General features: G+C 42.6%; 1 protein-coding gene across 1 annotated transcript in view; it reads right to left on the reverse strand.

Moving 5' to 3' along the window:
• Window positions 1–281: 281 nt before the first annotated feature.
• The window catches only part of GUCY2F (guanylate cyclase 2F, retinal), a 47,064-nt gene continuing 23,535 nt past the window's right edge, over window positions 282–23,810 (reverse strand). Inside the window, exons 15-18 of the mRNA XM_008947089.1 lie at window positions 20,085–20,183; window positions 17,158–17,252; window positions 16,020–16,105; window positions 282–420 (exon numbers count right to left, since the gene is read on the reverse strand). Of these exons, the coding sequence (XP_008945337.1) occupies window positions 282–420; window positions 16,020–16,105; window positions 17,158–17,252; window positions 20,085–20,183 (419 nt within the window). The remainder of the gene's footprint in view (window positions 421–16,019; window positions 16,106–17,157; window positions 17,253–20,084; window positions 20,184–23,810) is intronic.

Consider the following 23,810-nt stretch of genomic DNA (forward strand, 5'->3'; position numbering starts at 1 on the left):
GTGACAAATGTTGAAGAAGAGCTGGAGTTACCATCACCATCACTTTCCTCCCTAATGGACCCCTGCCAAAAATCTCACCAGCTGTAAGCTGGTGCCGTTTCACAAGAGATGATGGTCAGGCTTCACCTGTCTGCTCAGGTTCACCCTCTGCAAGAGCTAAGAGGCTTCATCAATTATACTGCTTTTGGCTGGAAGGGAATTAAATAGAGGGTGTGAGCTCCTCTGCTGGGTTGGCTTCAAGGTGTCCATCCCAATCTCACTCTTTCTTTGCTGTGCTCTTCTCAGATTTCATCCTCTTCAATACTTATCCCATCCTCCTTCATGCTCCCCAGCTCTCTGAAGGTTGCTTTTGTCAGTGTCCTCTTTGTGCCCCTCAGGACAGATTTGAGTTTCCTGGTCAGTACATCTGGCCAGTTGTGGCTACAAAACAGAGAAGAGAGGAGGAATTAGCAGTCCTGCCCAGTAAGTAACAGCCTTTCATTTTGCATCATTTTGTGTCAGAGAAAGCAGAAACATCAGATGTTCTGAAAGCCATCAAGAAGTACCAGGCAAGGGGGGATACTGGTAGAGAACTGCAGGGATGTGGTGGTCCCAGCAGACCATACAACCACTGGAATTGCTGCATGGGTTACCAGGATTCATAGACCTTTCATCCAAGGATATCCACTCTACAAATGTAGATTACATAAAGATGACCAGAGGGGTTCAACTGCTCCAGAAAAACACTCCTAACTGTGCATAACAAGCCCCATAAAGCCCCTGGCTGGTAATAAAAGTGATTCCAAGTTAATCAGCTGGGCTTCTCTGGGTTCGAGGTCATTCACTGCCACCAGTAAGAAATCTGAAGGGCCATCTGCTCTGACAGCCTCATGCTCTCACCAAGCCCAAGACAAGATGGGCAGAGAACCAGAAATCCCTGACATCAATCTCAAATCCAGGTGTGGTTTTGCTGCCTTAGCCTGACACTGTTCCTGAGAGAAGAAATTCTGCTCAGTACCAGGATTTAAGTTAGTTGAGCTAACTGAGAAAATACATCTAGATCCAGGCTAGTAAACTGATGTGATGGGGCTGAAGAGGATCAATCGCTCCAAGCATCCATGATGCCCAGGTTCTACCATCTGTCAGTGGGGATAGATTTGTGATAACATAATGAGAGTTTCAGAGACAAAAAAAACATCGAGGACTTTTAGAGGGCCAGAAACTGATGGAATGTCAGGGCTTTAGGTATGTCTGAACTCTGTAGCTGTTCTGTCCTACATAAAGCATCACATGAAATCAAATTTACTGTGTATAATAGAAGAAAATATTATTCCAGATGTGGTAAACTGAAAAGAAATAAATGCAAACCCATACCAATAACTTCATTGTGATTATATAGATATTAAAAAGCAGTTGAGAAATTGTTATATATGCTACTAACACATATATATGGTTTTAAATTGTACACACCATTGTTGTGTGCAATTAACAGGCAATTACTCTAGAACAGAAATATAGATAAAATGGACTACATGAAGCAAGGGTCCTGTAGCGACAGGACAAGGGGTGATGATTTTAAACTAAAGACTGCCAAGTCAGACTAGATGTCAAGAAGAAATTTTTTTATACTGAGTGTGGTGAGCCCCTGGCCCAGGTTGCCCTGAGAGGCGGCCACTGCCCCATCCCTGGAACCATTCCAGGTCAGGTTTGATGGAGCTCTGAGCAACCTGCTCTAGTTGCAGATGTCCCTGGTCAGTAAAGGGGAGTTGGATGAGCTTTAAAAGTCTTTTCCAGCCCAAAGCATTCTGTGATTCTATCCCAAGAGTGTAAGATAGAAGATCTTGAAAGGATGGAAACAAAAATTATTAGGCCCAAGGACAATTCACACTAATGACCAATTAGTAATAAAAAATTGTTAAGCAGCCTAATGAAACTGCCCTTAATGCTAGCACAGGATGAGGTGTCTTTAAAGTATCATTGGCTATCTATAAAGTATATAAATATGCTTCAAGGTCTATATAAGACTATAGCAAGGTCAGCTGCTATCGCTGTCACCAGAACCAGGTATGCAGTGTTGACCACTCTGACACCCTGCACTGCATGTCTAATGCTTTTATGTTATGATTCAAGGGAATGGCATTTTATTATTTGCCCTAAGGTTCTGCAGATGGTGTTTGATGGACTGTTATCTGTGCCTGAGTTATGGCTGCGAAATCTGGATGCAAGAGGGGAGAGCCAGGACCTCCAAACTCAGCACACATCATGTTCCCTTTGCTGTCACACTCAGCGGGAGACCAAGGGCAGTCAAAGACAACCAAGGGCAAAACCAGGAAATGGATATCAAGGCAAATTGCTGAATCTTAAAGAATCACCTAAATGCATCAACCGAATGTGATTCAAGATTCAGGGGAGGATGCAACCTGAAAATTCATTCATTGAACTTTATGAAAAGGAGTTGATGTTTTTCTTAAAATTGATCCCAAAGGTTTTGGAATTACTAAGGAAACAAGGAAAAGAATTTTTTTTTTTTTTTTTTAAGGCCTTTCTTATGTTGGACAAAGAAGATACACCTTCCAGTCTGTTCCTGGGAGGTGTTCCTGTGTACCAGAAGAAAAGCAGCTGATGCAGAGTTGAAGAAAGGGGGAAGAGTAGAAAGATATAACAAGAAAAAAAAATCAATAGCAGTGATTTTTTGGTTTCTGCAGTTCTGCTTTTGAGCTTTATAGAGATCATGAAGGAAAGTCATCTGAGACAGTCCCTGCAGTGAGGCTTGAAATGCTGGGGTTTGAACCCCAAGCCCCGAATTACAGTTGACATATGGGTGATTCCCACGGGCCTTCATAAAGAGGTGGTGAGTTTGCCTTATAGCTTCCCCCCAGGGTGCAGCCGGCCCTGCAGGGAGACCCATAAGGGAAATGAGCCCCAGGGGTCCCGCATTGAGTTGACAAAGGTCAGGTGTCTGCTTGGGGATAAAAGCTGGGACCACCTGCAGTAAGGGAGGAGTGTCTGTCTGTGGAGTGCACTCCCCAGAGCTTCCTGGTTCAGGGCAGACCTCCTGACTCTCCCTGGAGCTGGGCCCCAGTCTGATTAGACCTTTGTGAACATGGGCTGATCAGGTGAGAGTTGCCATGTGGTCACCTTTCTCTTATGTGTTTAACTTACTGGTTTGGCTGTTTCCCATGCCAACTATGGGAAACCTTGGTTCACTGTTTGTACCACCTGTTGTGGGCCAAGTCACGTCTTTTGTGGTATCGTTGGGGGTAGCGTCAATTATGTACCAGCTGATTGATCTGTTTGTATCCCTAGTGATCATTCATGCAATGTCCTTTTTGCTTACAATACAGTCTGTGTATTGGATCAGCTTCCTGCTGGTGTTATCATTTTTGTTGGGCCTGGTCATTGGCAGAACAAGCCTGAAGGACTAGGATGTAATTGTACAGGTTTCTGTGTAGGTGTGGGTTTAATCTTTGAGGAGAGAAGAATCTTTATAGAATCACAGAATCATAGGATCATAGAATTGTTTCAGCTTTGCCAGTATCCTATCTAAACCTCCCCTGGCACATCCTGAGGCCATCTCCTCTTGTCTGTTGCTTGTTAGTTGGGAGAAGAGATAAACTCCCACCTGGATCAAACCTGCTTTCAGGGAGTTGTAGAGAGCAAAAAGGTCCCCCCTGAGCCTCCTTTTCTCAAGGATAAATGACTCTAGTTCCCTCAGAGACCCCTCACAAGACTTGTGCTCTAGACCCTTCACCAGTTTCATTGCCCTTCTCAAAAGCCCCTTCATTGCCCTTATCAAAACCCCTGTCCTGAATGAGCTTTCATATCTTAACTGCTGGTCAGCCACACCTTGCTAGTCTATGTCTTGGCCAGCAAGAAATAAATATTTGGATGTTTACTGTAGTTCCAGAACAAGAAAGAACCTTGATGAGGCATCTCCTGTCACTAAGCTGAGCTCATGGGACAAGAATTCAGAATAGATGGAAAGGCAAAGTCTTGAGGGGAAAAAAAAAAAAAAAGTAACTTTAAAAATTATGCCTCAACTTCTAGGTGATCCCAGACTGGTCCTTTGTTCGTGCAGGACACTCTACTCATGTGCTTATATATCTAAGGTTCAGAAAAGAGCACTACAAGTGACACCAAGATTTATATGCCATGGATCCCTACAAAAATACAGCAACTACCAACTATATTAGGGTGAAATCTTGCCCCCTGGAACTCCACAATGAACTCTGACTGACTTGCTTGGGCTCTGTATCTCATCTCCAAAATGAGACCAATCTAGGAATCACAGGGAGTCATTGACCTCTCTGTGGGACTGTTCTTTGCTGCCCTTGAAGGAAAGGGACAAATCCTTTCCTCCATATTAGAAGCTCTGTAAGATGCTAGGAGTGGGATTCAGCTGCCTGAGGATGTTGTTTAGCAGTATTTGAGATGCCATAGTGGTCTTCAGTTTGATCTGACAGCATTACACAAGTGTCTCTGACAACCATGGTGCTTGGGGCTGAACCCCACTTGCATGAGTGGGCTAGTAGTTCCATGTTAAGATCACAGATCCTACTGCAGAACAATGTATAAGGATCACTAGTGGTATAGCCAAGAGGTATATCTTCCAGTCACTGGAGGTGCCCTTTGGTGTTCCTCATGCTTTGCTGCATGTTTTTATCAAGATGTGGCCAGAACCACCACTTCTCTTCCAAAACAGGTGTCCACCAAGGACAACATAGTTCCCAGTCAGTCTTCCAGGGTTAAAGGTTTTGCTTCCTAAGCATGAGGAGTAAAGTCTTGGCCTTCCTGTAGACTCTAGGCCAGATGAATACTTCAAAACATATAAATATGCAAACATGAGGATCGCTATCTTACTGCAGCCAGGATCGTGTGAGACTGTTAACAGTTTGCTGTCCTAGACTAATGGCACTGTAAACTGGGTGAATGGACTATAGATCACTACTTCTGAGGTCCTTGTATAGTATTCCTTTACTGCTATCAAGGAAAAACAAGATTATTGATGGCATATTCCCCTTCATTATGAATGTCTAAGACAGATCAGCTGGAAACACCACTAAACCACCCAGCAGGCACATGGGAATATGTGGCTGTTGACACATAATTGCCTCTATTGAAAGCTTCATGCACACAAGAAGGATTGAGCTCGGACTGTTGAAAAGCTCCAGGTATAAATGCCTTATTGATTTTTCTGCAATTTCCCATTAATTGAGCCAAGTGGGCTAATGAGGACCTTCTGTTTTCTATAATGCTCTGCTAATCAGCCTTGCTTCAGTGCAGAAGTCTATGTCTGTGGGTGATATATGTACTGAATGTTCTTGTGTCAGTGTACGTGCAGGTTTTGTCAAGCAGGGCTAACCCCAGGGAGGAATCCTCTTTGGCCTTGGAGGAATAGCTTGTGCTCATAGGTGTAGATCAGCAGGGTGGTCTTCTGAGCATTGGAGCTTATATTAAACAGCAAGTGTTCACATATGGTAGTGCTTATGCAAGTCTCTGCACAGTGTGTTCCATATTTAGATTTTTTTTTTATGAGGAATTTCTGCTCAGCTCCTAGAATAGGGAGAGCCTCAGACAAAAAATTTTAAAATTCTTAAGGGAGATAAAACAGCCTAGTAACACCCCCTGAATCTTTGAAAGATGTGGTTCAGAAAGAGGAACACAGCCAAAAGTTCTCTTCTAGGCTTTATCCTTGTGAGAAAATTGGATGGAATTTTAGTCTTTAATCTACCAGCTTGACATGGTGTATCCTAGTGGTTTGTAACCAGCCTATATCTAGGTGCTCTGAGCTTTCATCTATATCTGTCTTTTTCTAAAAGAGAGGAAATTAAGTAAAATTTAGTTAAGAATCACTGAGCAGAAGCATTATTAAACCCAACCACACAGCATTTTCAGGTGAGGTCAGACCTCATGCTCATCTGTCAGCCTTACTCTTGTAGCACCTATTACATCAGGAAGCTTAATGTGATCTCCATGTGAGTTCTGAACTAAGACCAAACCATCCTAAATCCACGTTTATTTCTCGTACCAGTAGGTACCATGGTGATGACTAACAGAGCTGCACCATGTTTCATGTCATGAGATGGATTTACACTAGAATTACAGGATAGCAACCATAGGCAATATGAATTCTTCTAACTTTATCTCTGTGTTTACCATGGACTAAACTCTTCCTGGCACAGTGCACATCGACATTCAGTGGATCAATAATACACTGGAGGTAAACACAGTAATACTGCATGTCTCTCAGGAATGAATGTGATAACAGGTCATAAATCATCTAGGAAATCACCCAACAAGGCTACCACTATCTTCAGGCAGCTTTGCTGCTGTACTGTGCATCTTTTTGAATTAGGCACTTTAAAAGAATAATTAATACGTATAATAATAAGTATTTTTGATAAAAAAAAAAGAAGAAAGGAAAAAGGCATGACACTAAAACCAGCAAAGTGCAGACGACACATAAGCAGACACTAAATAGCGGAGCTACGTTGGGACTGTCCTACAGCTACTACCTCCGATCTAGGCCCTTTTCCCAAGGAGTTTTTCAGCTTTCCTCCTTTTGAACTCTGCAATTTCTTCTGCGGGTAACCCATGAGCTCTACACCTGCAGTGAACATGTAGGCCATTAGAGAAAGAACCAGTTCAGCTTCATCTGCAATAAAGAACAGACTGTAACAGAGACTGAGTGTAAGGAAAGTGTCTACTGGCACCAAAAAGCAAAGCAAATATTGAGCCTGGTTCCAATTTTAATGGAATCATAGAATACTAGATTTTGATTGGAAGGGACCTTAAAGATCACCTAGTTCCAACCCTTCTGCCATGGGCAGGGACACCTACAAGACCAGGTTGCTCAGAGCCCCATCCAATCTGATCGTGAACACTTCCAGGGATGGGGCATCCTCAACTTCTCTGGGTAATCTAGGAAATTTTTATTCCCCTCTTGTATCACTTCAGCTTGATTTATTGCAAAGGGTAAGGTTACCTAATTTAAGTGTCCCAAAGTTAACTGCCTGCTCTGAGACAGTCATCTTTTGTAATCTGCAGAGCCAGGTACATCCAGAGGACTCTTGGCAGGTCTTAGACACTTCTCCCAGAATGAGATGAATGACTTTGTTGATTGAGGAGCATGACCTCTGTATCTATCATGGTTGCATCCAGAATCTATTAGACAAGATGAATCCTGGGAGAATTATTCCATTATTCCCCTGATCCTCCCCTTCATTCATCAAAGGGAAGAGCAAAACAAAACTGCTGTGAAGATCTTTCCTTCAGTTAGTTCAGCTCCTGTCTCAGTGCCTTTGGACTTCCAAGGGGTTGCTTTCAGAAACTCTCAGCTCTCAAAGCTATGGGCACATTTCCAAATGGAAATCCTATTTTACTGTCCCTAGAGACAGACAGTTTTCCCTGAAAGCTTAGCACAAATTTCACAACCTTCCCCAAGGGAGACAGTAGTCAAATTTCATCTCTTTTGCCAATTTGCAAAAGGAAACATCTAACCAAGCTGTTCTTCCGTGCCTTACCTAAAACCTTGGCTCTGGCAACATCTTTCCTTCCTATAGAAACATTGATCCTGTTTGTAAACCCTCCCAAGAATTCTGGAGTCTTTAGGGATAGGCCTCATAGACAGGGAAGCCAGAAGGATATAATCCTGATGGGCTGAATGAGGAATGGCTTCTTCTGGGAACCTACAACTCAGGTGGGGTTCATCTCCCTCAAATTTATCTATCTGCTACAGAGATGTCTCCCTCCGAGCCAAACACCTCGGGCTCCTTTCTGAGCCAGTGGAGGGAAGCAGACACTGCTGGACCACAGTGAGGGTTCATCCCAAAGTAGATGTCTTCCACTTTTAGAAGAGCTACACCTAGAAGTGCCTGTGTGTCTGCATTGACTCTAAAAGACGTGAAAGATGACCAGCTCAGACAGAGGTATCTATGTTAGATGAAAATAACTGTGAATAAGCTAATTCCTAACAGTTGGAGGAGGAAGAGGCATACTTTTTGTCTCCAGATCTTTTATGCAAGCAGTAGCAGAATGCAGCAACACATGGGTAAGCATGAGAGGCTTGTTCTTTGAGACTACTCGGCAGGACTTCATCAACAGGGGAGTGGAGAAGATTGCTGCTTGTTTCCGCACAATAGCGCAGAGGGTTGTGACCCCCAGAAAGTGAAAACCTGACCAGAGTATTTGGGGATCAAGCCCAACATCAGACGGCCTGAGCTTCACATCCAAACTCTGCTCAAGCAAATATCAAATAACCTTTTGCTAATTACTTGATCTTCACCCACAGAACAATAACAGGAAGAAAGGTCCAGTGCAAATAGTGCTGATACATCTCCTGAGCTCACAAATGCAAAACCCCTCTATCTGAAGTCAGCTGTTATTTCTCCAAGGTCCTCTTTTCCTACCACTTTGTTTCTGAAGCCAATAGCAGATCTGTGAGTTTCCGCACCCCAGCTCCCTGGGCAGTTAAGGAATCTGCCTTCTCTTTTCTGAATGTCTTGTGTCACAATGATCTTTTTCTGAGCATTGGAAAGAAAAGCCTCTGGCTTGAACCTTAGGCAGGCAGTACAACTTCCAGTCAGAGGGGGAAAGGCTCAGACCTCCAGACAGAACTTCTTCATGACTTGGCAATTCTGTACCTTTTGGTGAGAACAAGTGCAGCTCAAACTGCCTTGAGATTTAGGTCATACAGATGCAGACATAGTCTTCTCTGCCCTTCTTTCTCTTCCTTTTATTGCTGCTTCACGTGAACCCATACACTGGAGCAAGGTGGATCCTACTGTAAGGTGCAGGTATCCTGGGCAGCCCATTACATCTCAGCTCTCTGGTCCTGTTCCAACCAGCCCTGGTCCCCTGTCATTGACTGCTTCCTACGCATCTTTGTCTTTAAACTGGTAAGGATTATCACTGGGGTTACCTGTTTCTGAGGTGGTATATTTTATTTTAACCCACTTTTCATTGTACTCCAGGTTTTATTAAAACCTGGTAGGTTTGTAGAAGCAGTTGGGTGAGGACGAGAGGATGCTAAAAGCAGTTCTGAGATGGTTTCTCCTCAGTACTTTTCCCATTTGTCCCTCTGCACTGCTGTTCATGAAAGAGCTTTTGGGCTGCTATGTAACAAAAAAAGTCTGTTTAGGTGGCACGAGGGAGGGCAGTGTACTTTGATCAGGCAGAAATCTCGCCTGGCCAGCCCATGCAGCAGGTGCAACACCAGCTGCTGAGACTCCACCTGCAGTGCTGGGTCCAGATGTCCCAAACCATTCTATGATTCTATCATTCAGTACAAATGTTACTAAACTGAAGCTTCCTTCTGTTCAGATAGCTCATGTCACTCATCACTGGGCTTCCCTCTGCTTCTTTTTTTCAAGGGGAGCGTGAGCAGATCCATGGAGAAACGCTCTGAAATGAACTTCTGCAGCCAGGACATGTTAAGGTGCTGACTGCTGCTCTCCCTTTGGTCCTCTACAAAAACACCCTTCGAAAGGACCTTCACCTCCCACTTCATCTCCCAGTCTGTCTGTGTGAGACAGGTGAAACTACTGGGCACATCCAGATACATTTGGACACACCTCAGCAACATCTGAGGCCATACCTGCAAGCCAGAAAATGTTCCACAAAGCCAGCCAGGTCCTGAGCACTGTTCCAGAACTACTTTCCCCTAAATCCATAAAAATCACCCATGGGAGAAAGGGTAACGCACTGAATCAGATCTTCCAGCCAAACAATGCCACCATGTGACTTCGCTTCGTTTCCAAATGCTGCATTTAGGATTTCTTCCTATAAGCAGTAATTCTTTACTCTGATAGTCCAGCCAATTCCCACAGGAACCTCAGCTTGATCAAAAAGAGCTCATTTAAATATGTCAGCTGGAGCAACCACATTCCAAATCAGACAGCCTTGTTCAGAGGAAGATGAGTCACTGGCTTTCATTCCCTTTCTCCTCTCAATCAGATTTCAGAGAAAAATTCTTCTCTCACCTGCATTACACCATAGCCACAATCAGAATATTCCTTTTTCTTCATTTTGTTGTTGCGTCAGGGGTTCAGAAATAATTTGAAAAGAAAGCATTGACTGTGAAACAACATGCATCTGTCCTGACTTTGGGCAATCAAGTCTATGAGCTAGAGATGCTTTGATTTCGCCAAATAACTCTTGTTGTATACAGTTATATGAAATTTATTTAGGAAATATTGTGATGCTGTTGTACAATTCCAGCTGTGTAAAGACAGCAAAAGTTTTTCACTGCTGTTTGTTTCACCAGCTCTTTTATTTCTGATTTAAAAGTGCATTGGGTGGAAAACTTCAAATAGGAGCCTGAATGGAAATGATTTCACTTATCCTCCTCCACCCTCCCCCACCCTCCCCCGAGAGAGACAGCAACACTAGAGACTCCCTGCTGATCATCTCCCATCTTGCCAGGGTGCCTCAACATAGACGAAGCAATGAGAGCTTTGCATTGGGTAGAAGAAGAAGCCATGTTGTCCTCATGGGTATCTTTCTCCTGGCTCATAAATAGATATTTTTCATCTGCTGTTAGGAGATGGATTCTTTAAGTAGCCTTCACTGCTTCTCAACCATTTAATCTTTAAACAGTGCTTTCTCCAGGGTTGATCCACACGCATATGAGGACAGGAGAGCCCAAAACCTTCCTTCTATCCCTGTCTGCATCTCCAGTTTTTAGTGATTTCTTGTGTTATGTTGGACTTATTATTGTGGATGGAGGACTAGAGGCTCTCCACACCCTCCTGGACTTAAGACCTATGGAATGGTTTCATACAAGGGAAAGGGTCTGGTTTTGATAATAAAAAACTTTCGTATGTCATTTCACTGGGTTCATGGTTAAAAACCCTTGAAAGAACCCACAATCTAGAATTCCTTAGCTGAATTCTATGAATTGTATTTTTTTTTTCTCAGTTAAATTTCCACGCCCAATTCAAAATAGTGTTAGAAAGGGAAAGTTTCTAAACAAAAGTACCTCCTGGGATAGAGGGCTTCTGCTGCTTGAAATAACTGTATTCAGCACCGGAGAAAAGGATTCCTGAAACAGGTTGGCAAAAGTTGGAAAGTCGGAAATCTGAGCATGTCACTCATCTTCCTCTAGCTACAAATGAACATGATCCTGGCTCTTGGGGCTTTTTTTCTCAATCTTTTTTATCTATTGATTTTTTCCTAGTGCTAGATATTTTTTCAGTTCTTTGCCAAATGCATCTGTGACTTAGTCCAGATCAAGCTTGTATCTGCTTTTCTGCTGCTTTGGACAAGAGGAGTGCTCTGCCAGAGCTGACGTGGTGATGCCTATCCCAAAACATCACAGGATGCCAACTTCATAGAATCATTGAATGGTTCTGGTTGGAAGAGACCTCTAAGGTCATTGAGTCCAACCATCAAGCCAGCACTGCCAGGTGATCACTAAACCATGGCCCTAAATGCCATATCTACACATCTTTTAAAGACCTTTAGGGATGGGGACTCCACCACTTCCCTGGGCAGCCTGTTCCAGGGCTTGACAACCCTTTTCATTAATATTTTTTTCCTAATATTCAACCTAAACCCTGGCGCATCTTGAGGCTATTTCTTCTTGTCCTATTGCTCATTACTTGGGAGAAGAGATTGACCCTCACCTGGCTCCAACTTCCTTTCAGGGAGTTCTAAAGAGCGAGATCTCACCTGAGTCTTCTTTTCTGCAGGCTAAACAACCCCAGGTCCCTCAGCTGCTCCTCACAAGGCTTGCTCTCTAGACCCTTCACCATCTTTGTTGCCCTTTTTTGGGCATGTTCCAGTCCTTTCATGTCTTTCTTGGTGTGAGGCACCCAAAACTGATCCCAGCATTTCAGTTGTGGCCCGACCAGTGCTGAGTACTTAAAATATCCCACATCTATAAACTAAAAATTTTGTGCTTTTTCCATGGCTGTTATTCAGCCCCAAAACTACTCTCCTGGTGCACCCTCAAAGAAACCTCACAGCCTTCCTTTAAACCTGTCTGACTGTGAAATCTCAACAAAATATCCAGAGGTAGGCTGCTGCTCAATTGCTCAGCATACTTGGTTTTGCTGTCTCATAATTTTGTTGCACCTTCTCTATGTCCACATTAATCTGCTATTATTTCATAGAGACTGTTGGGGAAGGGTTTTTTCTTTGCCTTCTAGGGCTATTGCACAATGGAGCCCCAACCCACCAGATCCTGACATGCAGCAACATGAAACATAAGCTGCAACGAAGAAGGAGAAATAATATCAATCACAAGGGAAACATCTGCAAGGGAAGGTGCAGAAATTTGCCCTGAAGCAGGACTAAGGAGACTGTTGAACTCTCTGCCCTGTTCTATGTGATGCAAAGTTAACCTAATGCTCCCACATAAAGCAGGTAAAAATTGAGATTTGACCAGACCAAGAAAGCAAATCATCCTTAAAAAAAGGCAAATTCTCTGGGGCAGGAGCCAGCACTGCAGTTTGGACATTGAACTTGCACTTTCTCTGTGTCCTGGGACTGCTCCTGAACCTCCATCTCATCTCATCCCATAAAAAGATCGTGTTCCTTGCTTGATTTTCAGTAAGCTGCTTACATCAAAAAACAGATGCACCAACTGAGTAGCTTCACATAAGGTTAATTTTAAGAATAGCCTTATAGTTAATTTGATCTTATGCATGGCTGGAAGGAAGTAGGGGCAATGAGAAGCATATTAGGTCTTTTAATTGAATTACCTTCCTTCTTAATTAAAAAGCTTTGTACCTTGTGTGAGCGATGTCACCTGGGCTTTAAGAGTAAAGTAAGGATCTGAATGTCCTTACACAACAGGAGATGTATGGAAGCCTGGTGCGGATAATGGTCTGTATTTGGGATTAAACAGAGAGGTTGATGCATATCAATTACATTCAAATTACATAGGTGCAACAATTGTTCCTTTGTTAGTCATTTCGTGGGGGATTGAAATTTATTGCTAGTCAATTAGATGCATTCTCTCAGCAATTTCAGCAACACCAGAAGGAGTTGTTATCACAGCATTTTATTGGACCATTAGTATTAACCCAATCACATAACTAAATGTTCTTTTAAGTTTGCTGAAGTTTGGTTTCTAACCTGAATACAAACTAACCTTTTTAAGATCAAGGACCATTCTCCAGGTCTAGGATACCAAAACTACTGCAAGCACAGTGGGATAGTGAAGCTTGATTTGTCCCTAGACATCTATGAACAGCTCTACAAGCTACTTGATCACAGATCTACTCATGACTGCCTACCAGAGCTGGAAAATTCCCTTCACATGCTAAGAAATTCTCCTGTCAGGGACAGTGCTTACAGCTTTGATTGGCTAATGAGGTTTATATTGTGGGATATAATAGGAAGTTAGTACTTTTTTTTTTTTTCTTTAATGTTATCAGAATCATTTCTACATACCACTGCAGTGAGATATGGAGTATTTCAGCCTTTAACTGCTGTGCTTTGTGGAAAAGGCAGCAGATAATATTTGGAGAGGGAAAAAAAAAGTCTTAACTTCCTGTAATTTCAGTAAGAAAAACGGAAGTTGAAGTTTAATTCACTGAAAAAAAATCCCCTTTCCTTGTGGTTTAATACTTAATGAGTGTGATTCCCTGTGGTGGTCCAAATCAGAGCTCAGACAGCAAGCCAAATTATGGGCTGAAATGTGTGAAAACACATCTCTCAGAGGAGGTCACTAGCTTTGGTGAGCCACAAGGAATTAAGTGATGAGGAATGTGCGGAATGAAGTGATGAGGAATACAGCCCTTGCTCTCAATGATCTTGAAGGCCTTGGACTCAATCTTAAAGGTCTTTTAAAACCTAAATAATTCTATAATTCTATGAGTAGGAGGAGAAAATCTGCTGCTGACCACTGACCTCACCAGATATGAGAGACTGGGCTGTGCAAGACCTCATGGAAAAGGAAGACCTAAATAGAAGATGAGTTGCTTCAGGATGGAGTGAAGAGATGAGTAGAAGAGGAGTTTGTTCAGCACCTCCTTCCTCACCACAGAAGCCTACAGATGAGGAATTTCCTATAGAAATATGTCAGGCACTGTCTTCAAACCACAGTATTGGCCAACATATGGACATAATAGAGAAACAACTTTCAGGCTCTTACAAACTGCCATAAAATTGTATGATCAAGATAAGACTGGAAAAACAGGACACCATGTATGACACCTGTCTGATAATAGCACAGCCTGTGCATGAGGCACTTCTCCAAGTATTTGCTCTGCTTGAACATCCAGTTGCTTCTTTCTGCTATTTGAATTCCACGGGTTATAGCTTTCATTCTGACCCTTCACTAGGACAGATTCAGTTTCATATAGCTTTGCTTTTTCCTGATTGCTTTCACATTCATGGGGCGGGGGACAGCTATGGGGACAGAAAACCTGCAAAAGAACAGTGAAGATCAGGGGCCTGGTGTTACTGGTGGATTCTTCTCAGGATACACAAGGTTGCTCAAGATCCTGTGATCCTCTCTACACTGAAAAATATTTTCCTCACCTGGATATGATGTATTTTCCATCAGATATAACCCAAGTTTAGGAACAGCTTGGGCTAGCGTAAGTCTGACTTTGACATGCATAACCAGAGGATAGGCTTTTTGAGGATTATGCCAAAAACCTCAACAGACAACCGAGGCTGACACAAGACTTTTAGGTGCTAAAGCCAGGATGAGAAGAGCCTGTTTTCAAGACAGATGTCTTGTGCTTATTTGGTTGCATGGTGAGCCAACCCACCTTGCTAACCTGGGAAAGCTCCTCCAAGTTTAAAATACCCGATGAATAATGCATCGTTGGTATCAACACACATTACTTAATAGCTCTTTTCCATCAAGTATTAATAACAAAATTTCTCCAAGCTCAAGAACTATTGTCTCCAAAAATATCTTCCAGTAAGTAAGCTTGTATCTTCCACCGTGATTGACATCCAAATAACTTAAAAGTTACGGCACAAAATATTGTTACTTCAATACTAGTCTAAGAAAGCTCTAGGAGGGCTCCAGGAACATGGACTGCCCTGTATGCAACTGCCCAGGTAGTGAGCTATTATCAGCAAAGGGAGATATAGGCCATCTAAGAGGAAATGAGGCAAAACATAGAACAAGATAGCTCAGGGGAAGTGAGGTTCAAAATAAAAACAAATCCTGTTTGCTGTCAGGCATCTCTATCTGAGCTAGTCACTCTAGGATCTCTTTACAGTCAAAAAAAAAAGTTATCTTGCAAGGAGAATTCATCTTCTCATACAGACCTCCAAGCAGGCCAATCAAATCACACCCCTGAGCATGTATTGCTCTTTGCTGACTGTAAAAGGAGTCAAGGCCAACTAGCTTTAATGTGGGCGACTACACTGTTCTTGTCTAACAAATCCCACTCCTGTTATTTATGTCCTGACCACAACATCCTTTCCAGGCCTACATCATGTGACAACTGAACTGAACAATGCAACTCCATTTGCAAAGCCAGGCTTTGCAAAGCTACAAAAGGTCTTAATGAATTTCAAGTGCTCAATCTTTGCTCACAGCCACTTCTATGGAGGCAACATCATTAGTCTTCAGTTACCTAACCGTGCCATATTTTTGCAACACAAAGTCTCCTTGTTGTGTTTGAATGAGCAGTGCTACAGGCAAGAAACATGCTTATATGGTGAATAAAGTTGGTGTTCTCTGCAGGAGTTTGATGGAAGGAGAGAAAAATCTGTCACCCACACACTAATGACATCAGAGCTGTGAAAGACTCCCTACCTGTGTGCCTCTTATACACACAGAGTGGGTAGAAGACTCAGGCAGGAACTCCCTGGTGCTCCATCTCCAAGGGACTATGTGGGGTGGAAGCAGCAAGTTTCCGTGCCACTTCTTGGGAACTGTGATTAAAGGGAGGAGCTGAAGAAACCATACCACTTCTGAGTCCTAGTACTATGCCTGAAAATGTAGGTCACCTAAGGAAAATTATGTAGACTTTGCAGAGATACCATGGAAAGACAGCTCTTCAGCCTGTGAACTCCAACAAGGACCTTTTAATGCATGTGTTGAAGAGTCATGAAGTCACACTTACCCTGGCTTTATTTCAGGAGGTTTAGGTAAGGGCTTCAGAAAGCCTTTTTTCCCAACTAGCCAATATGTGTCTTCTACCCCTTTACCCTAAAATAAAAACAAAGACTCAGATAAAGAGAAGCTTTCTGACCACCCTCCACTCACTGTGTAATATCCCCACTAGGTGATTGAGAGCTCACACATCCAGAGAATGGCAAGAGGCCTTGGGCTCTTCTTCACAATTGTTCAGGGATGATTTTAATGTCACTATCTTCAAAGAGGAGGCCTTGCTCAACCTGTCATCCACAAATGACCCTCATTGATCTGGGTCATTTGAAACTACACAGCTTAATAGAAATGAGAAACTACAGGATCTGTAATCATCTGGTGTAGCAGCACTAACATAATTAATTGAGAAATTTTACAACTCTTGCTGGGCTCACTATCAGAACAATAACTTCCTCCCCCACCACTGATGATTTAGCTTTTAAGGTGAAATGCATCTGATAAAATATAGGCATCTGTGTAAGAGTCAGTCACCCTTGACTAGAGAAGTAGAGGGAAACAGACACTTCTAGGGTGACATTCATCTTCACATAAACTGGACACTGAAAGTAAGTCAGGTTAATAATTTCCTAAAGTGTCAATTTATCTTTACTAACTATGTAAAGGTTTCTTTCTTTGACTAAACCTGAAATAATTACCTCAGGCCTCCACTTGCAGGTGTGTGAACTTGGATGAGATGAATCCGCTTTTCATGAAAGATTTGTTGAGGAACCTGGGGCCTTATTCAGACCTCTTACGGTAGATTTTTAAAGCAAACAAAGCTCCTACTTCTGTCTATTGACTAGGTAAGAGAAGAAGTGATGTTTTGAACTATTTAGTGTTGTCTTGTTTGGGCACTGTGAAAAGTAGCAGCTTCTATCAAGGATGGACTAAACAGAGTCCTAAATAAATAATTAAATCCAGAACATACAGCTGATTGCTCGATCCATGGTCTGTCAGTACTTACTTCATGCACTGAAACAACTGATGGGGAAAATTTGGGATGGGTCCAGCAGAAGGGTGGTGGATAAAGTCCAAACAAGAGCTTAAGAAGAAAATTCCTTAAGCAAGAAGATTCCCCTGTGAAGCATTTCACACACCCCTGGTCTTCTTACCTTCAGCTCTGTTTTTCCCCTAGGTATGATTTCATAGCCTTCATTTAGACTCCGAAGTGTATCCACTGTACTTTGGCTGACGTGAATTCTGTAAGCTGGGAAAGGAAAGAAAAACAGCTGGATCACAATACTGTACGCATGCTGTGAACTCCCCACTCCTTCATATTGGCAAGGAAAAATGCTTCAAAACATGCAGGTGTGTAGCTGTGTGCTGCTCCTCTATGTAGACTTTGATGCTGATGGATGTATGGATGGATCCCTCCAGGTAGGGCTGTAATGAGCACAGGGTGAGAGGCAACGTACACTGGGGACTTCTTGAGGAAAGATACCAAACACACTAAGTCCAGCTCTTAATAAACATGGTAACTGCTTTCTCAGCAGTGTTGTCAGCTGAAATCAACGATACCATTTTTATTGCCACAGCGTAGCCAGGGAGCTAGAAAGAGAAGAAAAATAACCCACTGTCCTGTTCCAGACACCCAAAACCATTTGAAAGTTGTGACGAAGAGCAGAGAAGTGGAGTTTGCAAAGGGATATATGCGAATGTGGCTGTGCATCTAGATCCATCTGTGTTTTTCGGCAACTGGTTCCATCCAGAGCCACCATTAACAGTCTATGAACAAAAAGTGCAAATGTGGAGATCAGCCTCTTCTCCAAGTAACAACTAACTGGACAAGAGGAAACAGCCTCAAGTTGTAGCAGGGGAAGTTTAGATTCAATATTAGGAAAAATTTGTCCACCAAAAGGGTTGTCAAGCCCTGGAACAGGCTGCCCAGAGAAGTGGTGGTGTCCTCATCCCTGGAGGTGTTCAAAAGACATGACGGTATGTCCCTTAGGAACACCATACAGTTTAGTGGTAGTCTTGGCAGTGCTGGGTCAACAGCTGGACTCAATGATCTTAAAGGTATTTTCCAATCTAAATGACTCCATTATTCTATGATTCTATCTTTATTAAATTCCCATCTCTCCCAGTTTCTTTTACAGCCATTTCTGGAACTCACCAAAATTTGTTTTAGTTCCACTGGTGTGAACAAGCCAGGGAATGCTTCTAAAACATTTCCCCCCAAAATAGTTTTCTTTGTTATTGTTTTTGTTGAGCCTTTATTTCAATATGTCAATGACATTCCTTTCTCTCTTGAAGGACGGGGGGTGAACCAAATAAAGTTGTTTTTTTTTTTTCAGAATAATCACAAAGAAGAACATCAGTTCAAATACACAAAGGAAGACCACACAGCTTTGAGCTGCATTTCCTGAGATGCTAACCTACACTATTCCTGTGTACCTATATGTATTTCTTTCATTATATAATGATGTTCTTGTACCTGCAGTGATTCTGCCATCTCCAGTCTCAGTGGGACTTTGCACATCCAAGGGTCTAAACCCATTCTTCAAATGTTTGTCTTGCCATTAGAAATGTGCTGTCAAAGTATTTCCCCCTTTCTTGCTTGCTTTCCAAATGTAAAATAAGCCAGCCATAATTGCAAGAAAGGCAATGTCTCTTAATTAATGATTAGCCTACTTGTTAGTCTTAATTAGTCTAATCATAATCACTGGAGCTAGAAATGTGAGGATTGTATGAAAGAGTGAAAATATTCCAGTGTGGTATATATACTGCAACGTATTTCTAGCCTGACAAGAACTCAGGATTTTATTATTAAATATCACAGACTTTGTGTAGTTTGTAAACTAGCCACAACAAGCAAATTTTTAGAGCTGTTGAAAATACCAAAAGGGAGATCAGAAATTAAGACTGAAAATGTATGGGACACTACCTTTGGAAAACAATTGTACTGACAACCTGAACATCAAAAACAAATTCAAAACACATCTAGGGCTCTGACACTGCTGTCCCCAGCTGTCTGTGATGTCATCTACAGTTCAACCACTGTGGTTTGCATATCCATGTCTTTGCCAACAACAGCAGATCTGTGTACATGTGGAACTGAAAAGCAGGTAAATGTTTCTTCCCCATCTTTTTACATGTCTAGAATTCTTCAGCCATGGAACAAGAGGAACCAGCTAGGAGATGGTACTGGCTTATCTGCTACACCTATTTTTGCATGTAGACTGTGCTTTTATAACTGAAAGCCTCAGGAAAACAAAGGCAAGACCTTGAGAGAAAAATAGCATGAACATTAACCCATCAAGAAAGATGTCAAGAAAACCTGAAACTGATGGGAAGGTTAAGGATTTTGTTGGGACCTGACAACAGTTCTTCGTGAAGTTGTTATTGTTGATAAACGAAGACTTCACAAATGCTGTCCTTCATGTTGCAGGACATCTTTGCATGTGGTCTGCTTTTCTCTCGCTCCAGCATGCTGTCAGCAGTGCCCACATGTTTTTTCAACTCTTGCCACATACTGGCCCTGGTAGGTAAGTGCATTATTTTTACAGTGTGGGTGGGTAAACACTGGAGCAGGTTGCCCAGAGAGGTGGTTGATGACCCATCCCTGGAAACATTCCAGAACAATTTGGACAGAGCTCTGAGCAACCTGCTCTAGCAGCAGATGTCCCTGCTCAGTGCAGGGGGGTGGACTAGATGTCCTCCAAAGATCCCTTCTCAAAATATTCTATGATTATGTGATTCTATCTTACTGTACAAGAACAGCTCTGAATAAGTGTTCTCAGCACTGACTGAATGCAAGATGCAACCCCTGTAGGAGAAATGTAGTGAAAGATTCATGCTCATTTTGGTTGATAGGATCCAGATCAGAGGACCATAGCTGGAGGACAGGGCCTTAAGGGTTAGCCTATTATGGCAAAGCTGATGCCCTCCGATTCAGGCTGCTTTAAGTTTCATAGTTGGACTTGCCTCTTTCTTCAGAGCTGATTCAGTGGCAATGCTTATAAAAAAAGATGTATATTTCTTCATCTCTCTTGAGAAGTTTCTTCAACCACCCACACCAGGAACTGCCCCAAATACTCACGCAGGCCCGTGGACTCCATTCGTGATGCTGTGTTCACCGTGTCTCCAAAGAGGCAGTACCGTGGCATGGTAAGTCCCACCACACCTGCCACACAAGGCCCTGAAAGATACATCATCTGTGTAACCCAGATGGTACTGCACAAGTCAAGGGGCTCACCAACAAACAAATCTCATTCTCTCCTCTGATATTCAAAATCTACTTGGGAATACAGAAGAAGGATTTTAAAGATCCCACTGGCCTTGGTGCTTGCTACAAGTGACAAAAAATTATGCATTGCTGTGGATTGTACATAGGTGGTTTGTGCCTGAGAAAGGTCTTGTGTAGTAGGACCTCAGTTCACCGTCATTTGGGATAGATTTGTTCAGAGTTCATGGAAGCTCAAGGACTATCGCAATCTGATTTTAAAACGAGCTCCTTTTCCATCCAAGAAAACTAAAGTTCAGATCCTGGGACATGCCCTGTGTCCTAGTGAAACTGTGTTGAAAATCAGCCTCGGAAGTGCAGAGATGCTGGCAGCACACTGGACCACCCTGTGTCCCTTCCTGGGAAAGGAAGACATCATTAGTTCACTTGTCTGGCCAAAAACTGTTTATTTTTCCTCTTCCTGATTCTCTAGATGAGATCCACTCCCTTCCAAAGTAGCTCCCTAAGAGCTGGTGCCAAGTTCTCAGGGAGAGGTGTGTGTGCAGGCTTCACCTCAACATACACACACAGAGATAAAATGTGTGACAGCCAAGCAGCACAGACAATTCCCATCTGGGGCACTCAGCTTAGCTAATGTTTGGGCTCTGCTCTGAAGGGTGAGATGCTAAATTTCATAACTCACAATTTAAAAGATCAGGTTTACAAAATAAACTAAAAAAAAAAAAATAAGAAAAAAGAAAGAAAAAAGGGAGTGCACTGAGCAATGTAAGGAAGTGTGGGGCTTTCCAGAGAGAGAAGACAGGTCTCTTTGTATTTTCCATTGGATGCTTTTTTGTCATGTGTCTTTTCAGGCTCTGCTTGCCTTTTCAATTATTTCATGATCCTTCTGGATTATGATTTAGCAAAACTGATATCTAGGAAATCTTTTCCCATGCAATGTTACAAAAGATGTGAACGTAATACATCACCAACAGTATCTGGAATGATGCTGTAGGTAAGGTGTTTAAAAAGACAAAAAGTTGTAGCTTAAAAAGTTGCTTTTTAAAAAGATAATCAAAAACTAAAACTAATACTTATTTACCTAATATAGAAGTAATGATTTACTTGTTTCATGACAATGCAATTTTACTGTAATTTTAGCCTTCTTAGTTACAAAACCTGATGTTTCATATAGCTCCAAATACATCTTAAGGACAATTAAACTCCATGGCTGAAAGCCATGCAAGTGACCTCTGAAAAGTTGTTGCTATAGAGTCAAACTAACAGAGTTTTAATATAATTTACAATGGATGAAAACTGAGAGGTAATATAGATTCTAACTCCTGACTGATGAAGCATCACTTGCTTAAAGATTAAAACAAAAAATAAAATAGAGAGGAATAATTATTCATCCCAAAATTGTTACAAGGACTTACACTGCATGACTGGATCAAGCACAGCATGCAAAAACTGCTGGAGATCGGGAGAACCTGATTGAATATTTGGGGGTTTTTTTTGCTGCCAATGTGCTATGCAACCTTGGATAAGACACTGCTCCCCAGAATCTCTTCTAATTTATTTCCCATCCTTATCAGAACTCACTCATTTGGTTCAAGCTCTTCAGGAGAGGAGCTATATCCACTAGAAGAAATTTTTCAGGTTCTAGTTTACAGGCACAACTGTAAAGGTGTTGTTGACACTACCAGGTCAAGGACCTAACACTTACCTAACTGGTCCTTAATTTGTGCGCAGTAATGTGACATATGCATAAAAAAGGGTCTTGTTGGAGATTTTTCTACTCATGCCTCAATAAGGGCTTTCCCTGAGAAAGCTCTTCCACTCAGAAGTCTCAGTAAGGATCAAAGCTCCTTCTGTAATATATGTTGCAAGGACACAAAAAAAGGGGTTCTTCTCAAAAACCAGCCTTCACTGAGGAGGATTTGATTCCATTTGAAGCAGCACAAATACAGTCAGCTGAGCTCTTACTGTAGTTAGTAGAGGTCAAGTCAGTAAAGTCAACTGAGCCATGAAAATCCTTCCACACCTGCACCTGAACATCCCTCCAGAGTCCACTTATGTTTCCATCAGATGCCTACTGACCACAAAATCAGTATAGGGTCCCTAACACTCCTGGAAACACCTCCATGTGAGTGCTTAAATTGATGTTTCCTACTCAGTTAGTGCAAGCATCTGATCACTACTGCAAAGCTCACAACCTAGGATAGGCAAGAGTTTTAGGGAGAAGTGTTATCTTTCTAGACTACTGCTTTTAAGCCTGTCCTGTTGAAGAAAGTTATTAGTTCAAAACCAACCAGTGTAAGCACACCCAAAGGATTGCTCTGTGTTGAAAGCATCTAAGAGTTAATTCTCTCACTGCCTTCACTGCCTGTGTGTGTTCCCCCTCGTCTAGACAGCTTCAGCAAAGGGCTAACAAAAACTTCCAGTGATAAATCTCCCACAGCAACAAGTTTCAGAGGAAACCAGATACACTGTGATGAGAATGTTATGACCCAGTTGTTTAGTTATACAGGTTTGCTGGTTTGTTTTGAAATGGGTCTTTGCCAGGGCTTACAGGGCCAGTTAAATGAGTTGTGCTGGATAAGGCTCTGCAACAACCACCCATGGTGCTGCAGGGGTTAACGAGCTCCACTGAAGCACGGGGCTGCCTGCCAGAGACCCTGACCAAAAAACAGATCCTCTTCAGCCTCCACAGAAAAACCTGTCTCCTCACCACCACTCTCCCTGATTCTCCAGCTCCAGCCTAGACACAGATGGTGTGGAAACAGCTGAGTCAGCTGAGGTTTTCTGGACGTGCAGTCAAGAGAGGGGAGCCAAGATTCCAGGATGCATTTAAAGCAGGGGAGAAACTGCAGACTAGATAAGGGCTGTCTGCAGGTCAAAAAAGGTCTTCCTGTCCTCTTCACCTTACTCATGCATCGTCAGAAGCGGATCATGGGCATGGGCCATCGGAAGCTCTCAGAGGCACAGCTTTCCATTGGGGTCAAAGGGACACAGGCAGCCCATGCCCAAACACCATTTACTGCTTTTTCAGAAGGGGATCATGAGCTCTTCTTGGCACCAATTACCAGAGAACAGTTGGCCTACAAAACTGGTAGTCACACCCATTCTCCTTCCTTTCCAGGAGAGTGAAGATGTTATCCAAGCCCTCCTTTCTCCCAGGGACTTCCTCAATGATGCTGGTGATTCCCTCTTCATGATTCTTTCCTCTGGAGAAACAAGGTCTAGGGTTAATCAAACTCTGCTGTCAGCTTGGTGGCTCAGAGAGATGGTTTGCTTTGGAGCATGGATTTCTGGCTGCTCCCATGACAGTATGTTGGTGCCAGATCTGCGCAAAACAAGATCTGGCTTCTGCTCCTTCCAAAAGAAAACATCAAATCCTCCCCCTCTTCCTCACACACCCTCCAGAACAGCTCATAGCAACACCACTTTCCAGATGCCCAGAGTTCATAAAAACAAGAAGAAGTGTAAATACCCCCTGTACACGTCACCTAGGGATAGATTTTTGGCTGGATGCATGGAAGATGCGTTGCAGAACTGCTGTCAACAGGCAGCAGCAGATGTTGCACAACAATTTCCACTCTT

Source organism: Merops nubicus, unplaced genomic scaffold (assembly GCF_000691845.1).
Source record: "Merops nubicus isolate BGI_N331 unplaced genomic scaffold, ASM69184v1 scaffold1759, whole genome shotgun sequence".
Classification (NCBI taxonomy): domain Eukaryota; kingdom Metazoa; phylum Chordata; class Aves; order Coraciiformes; family Meropidae; genus Merops; species Merops nubicus.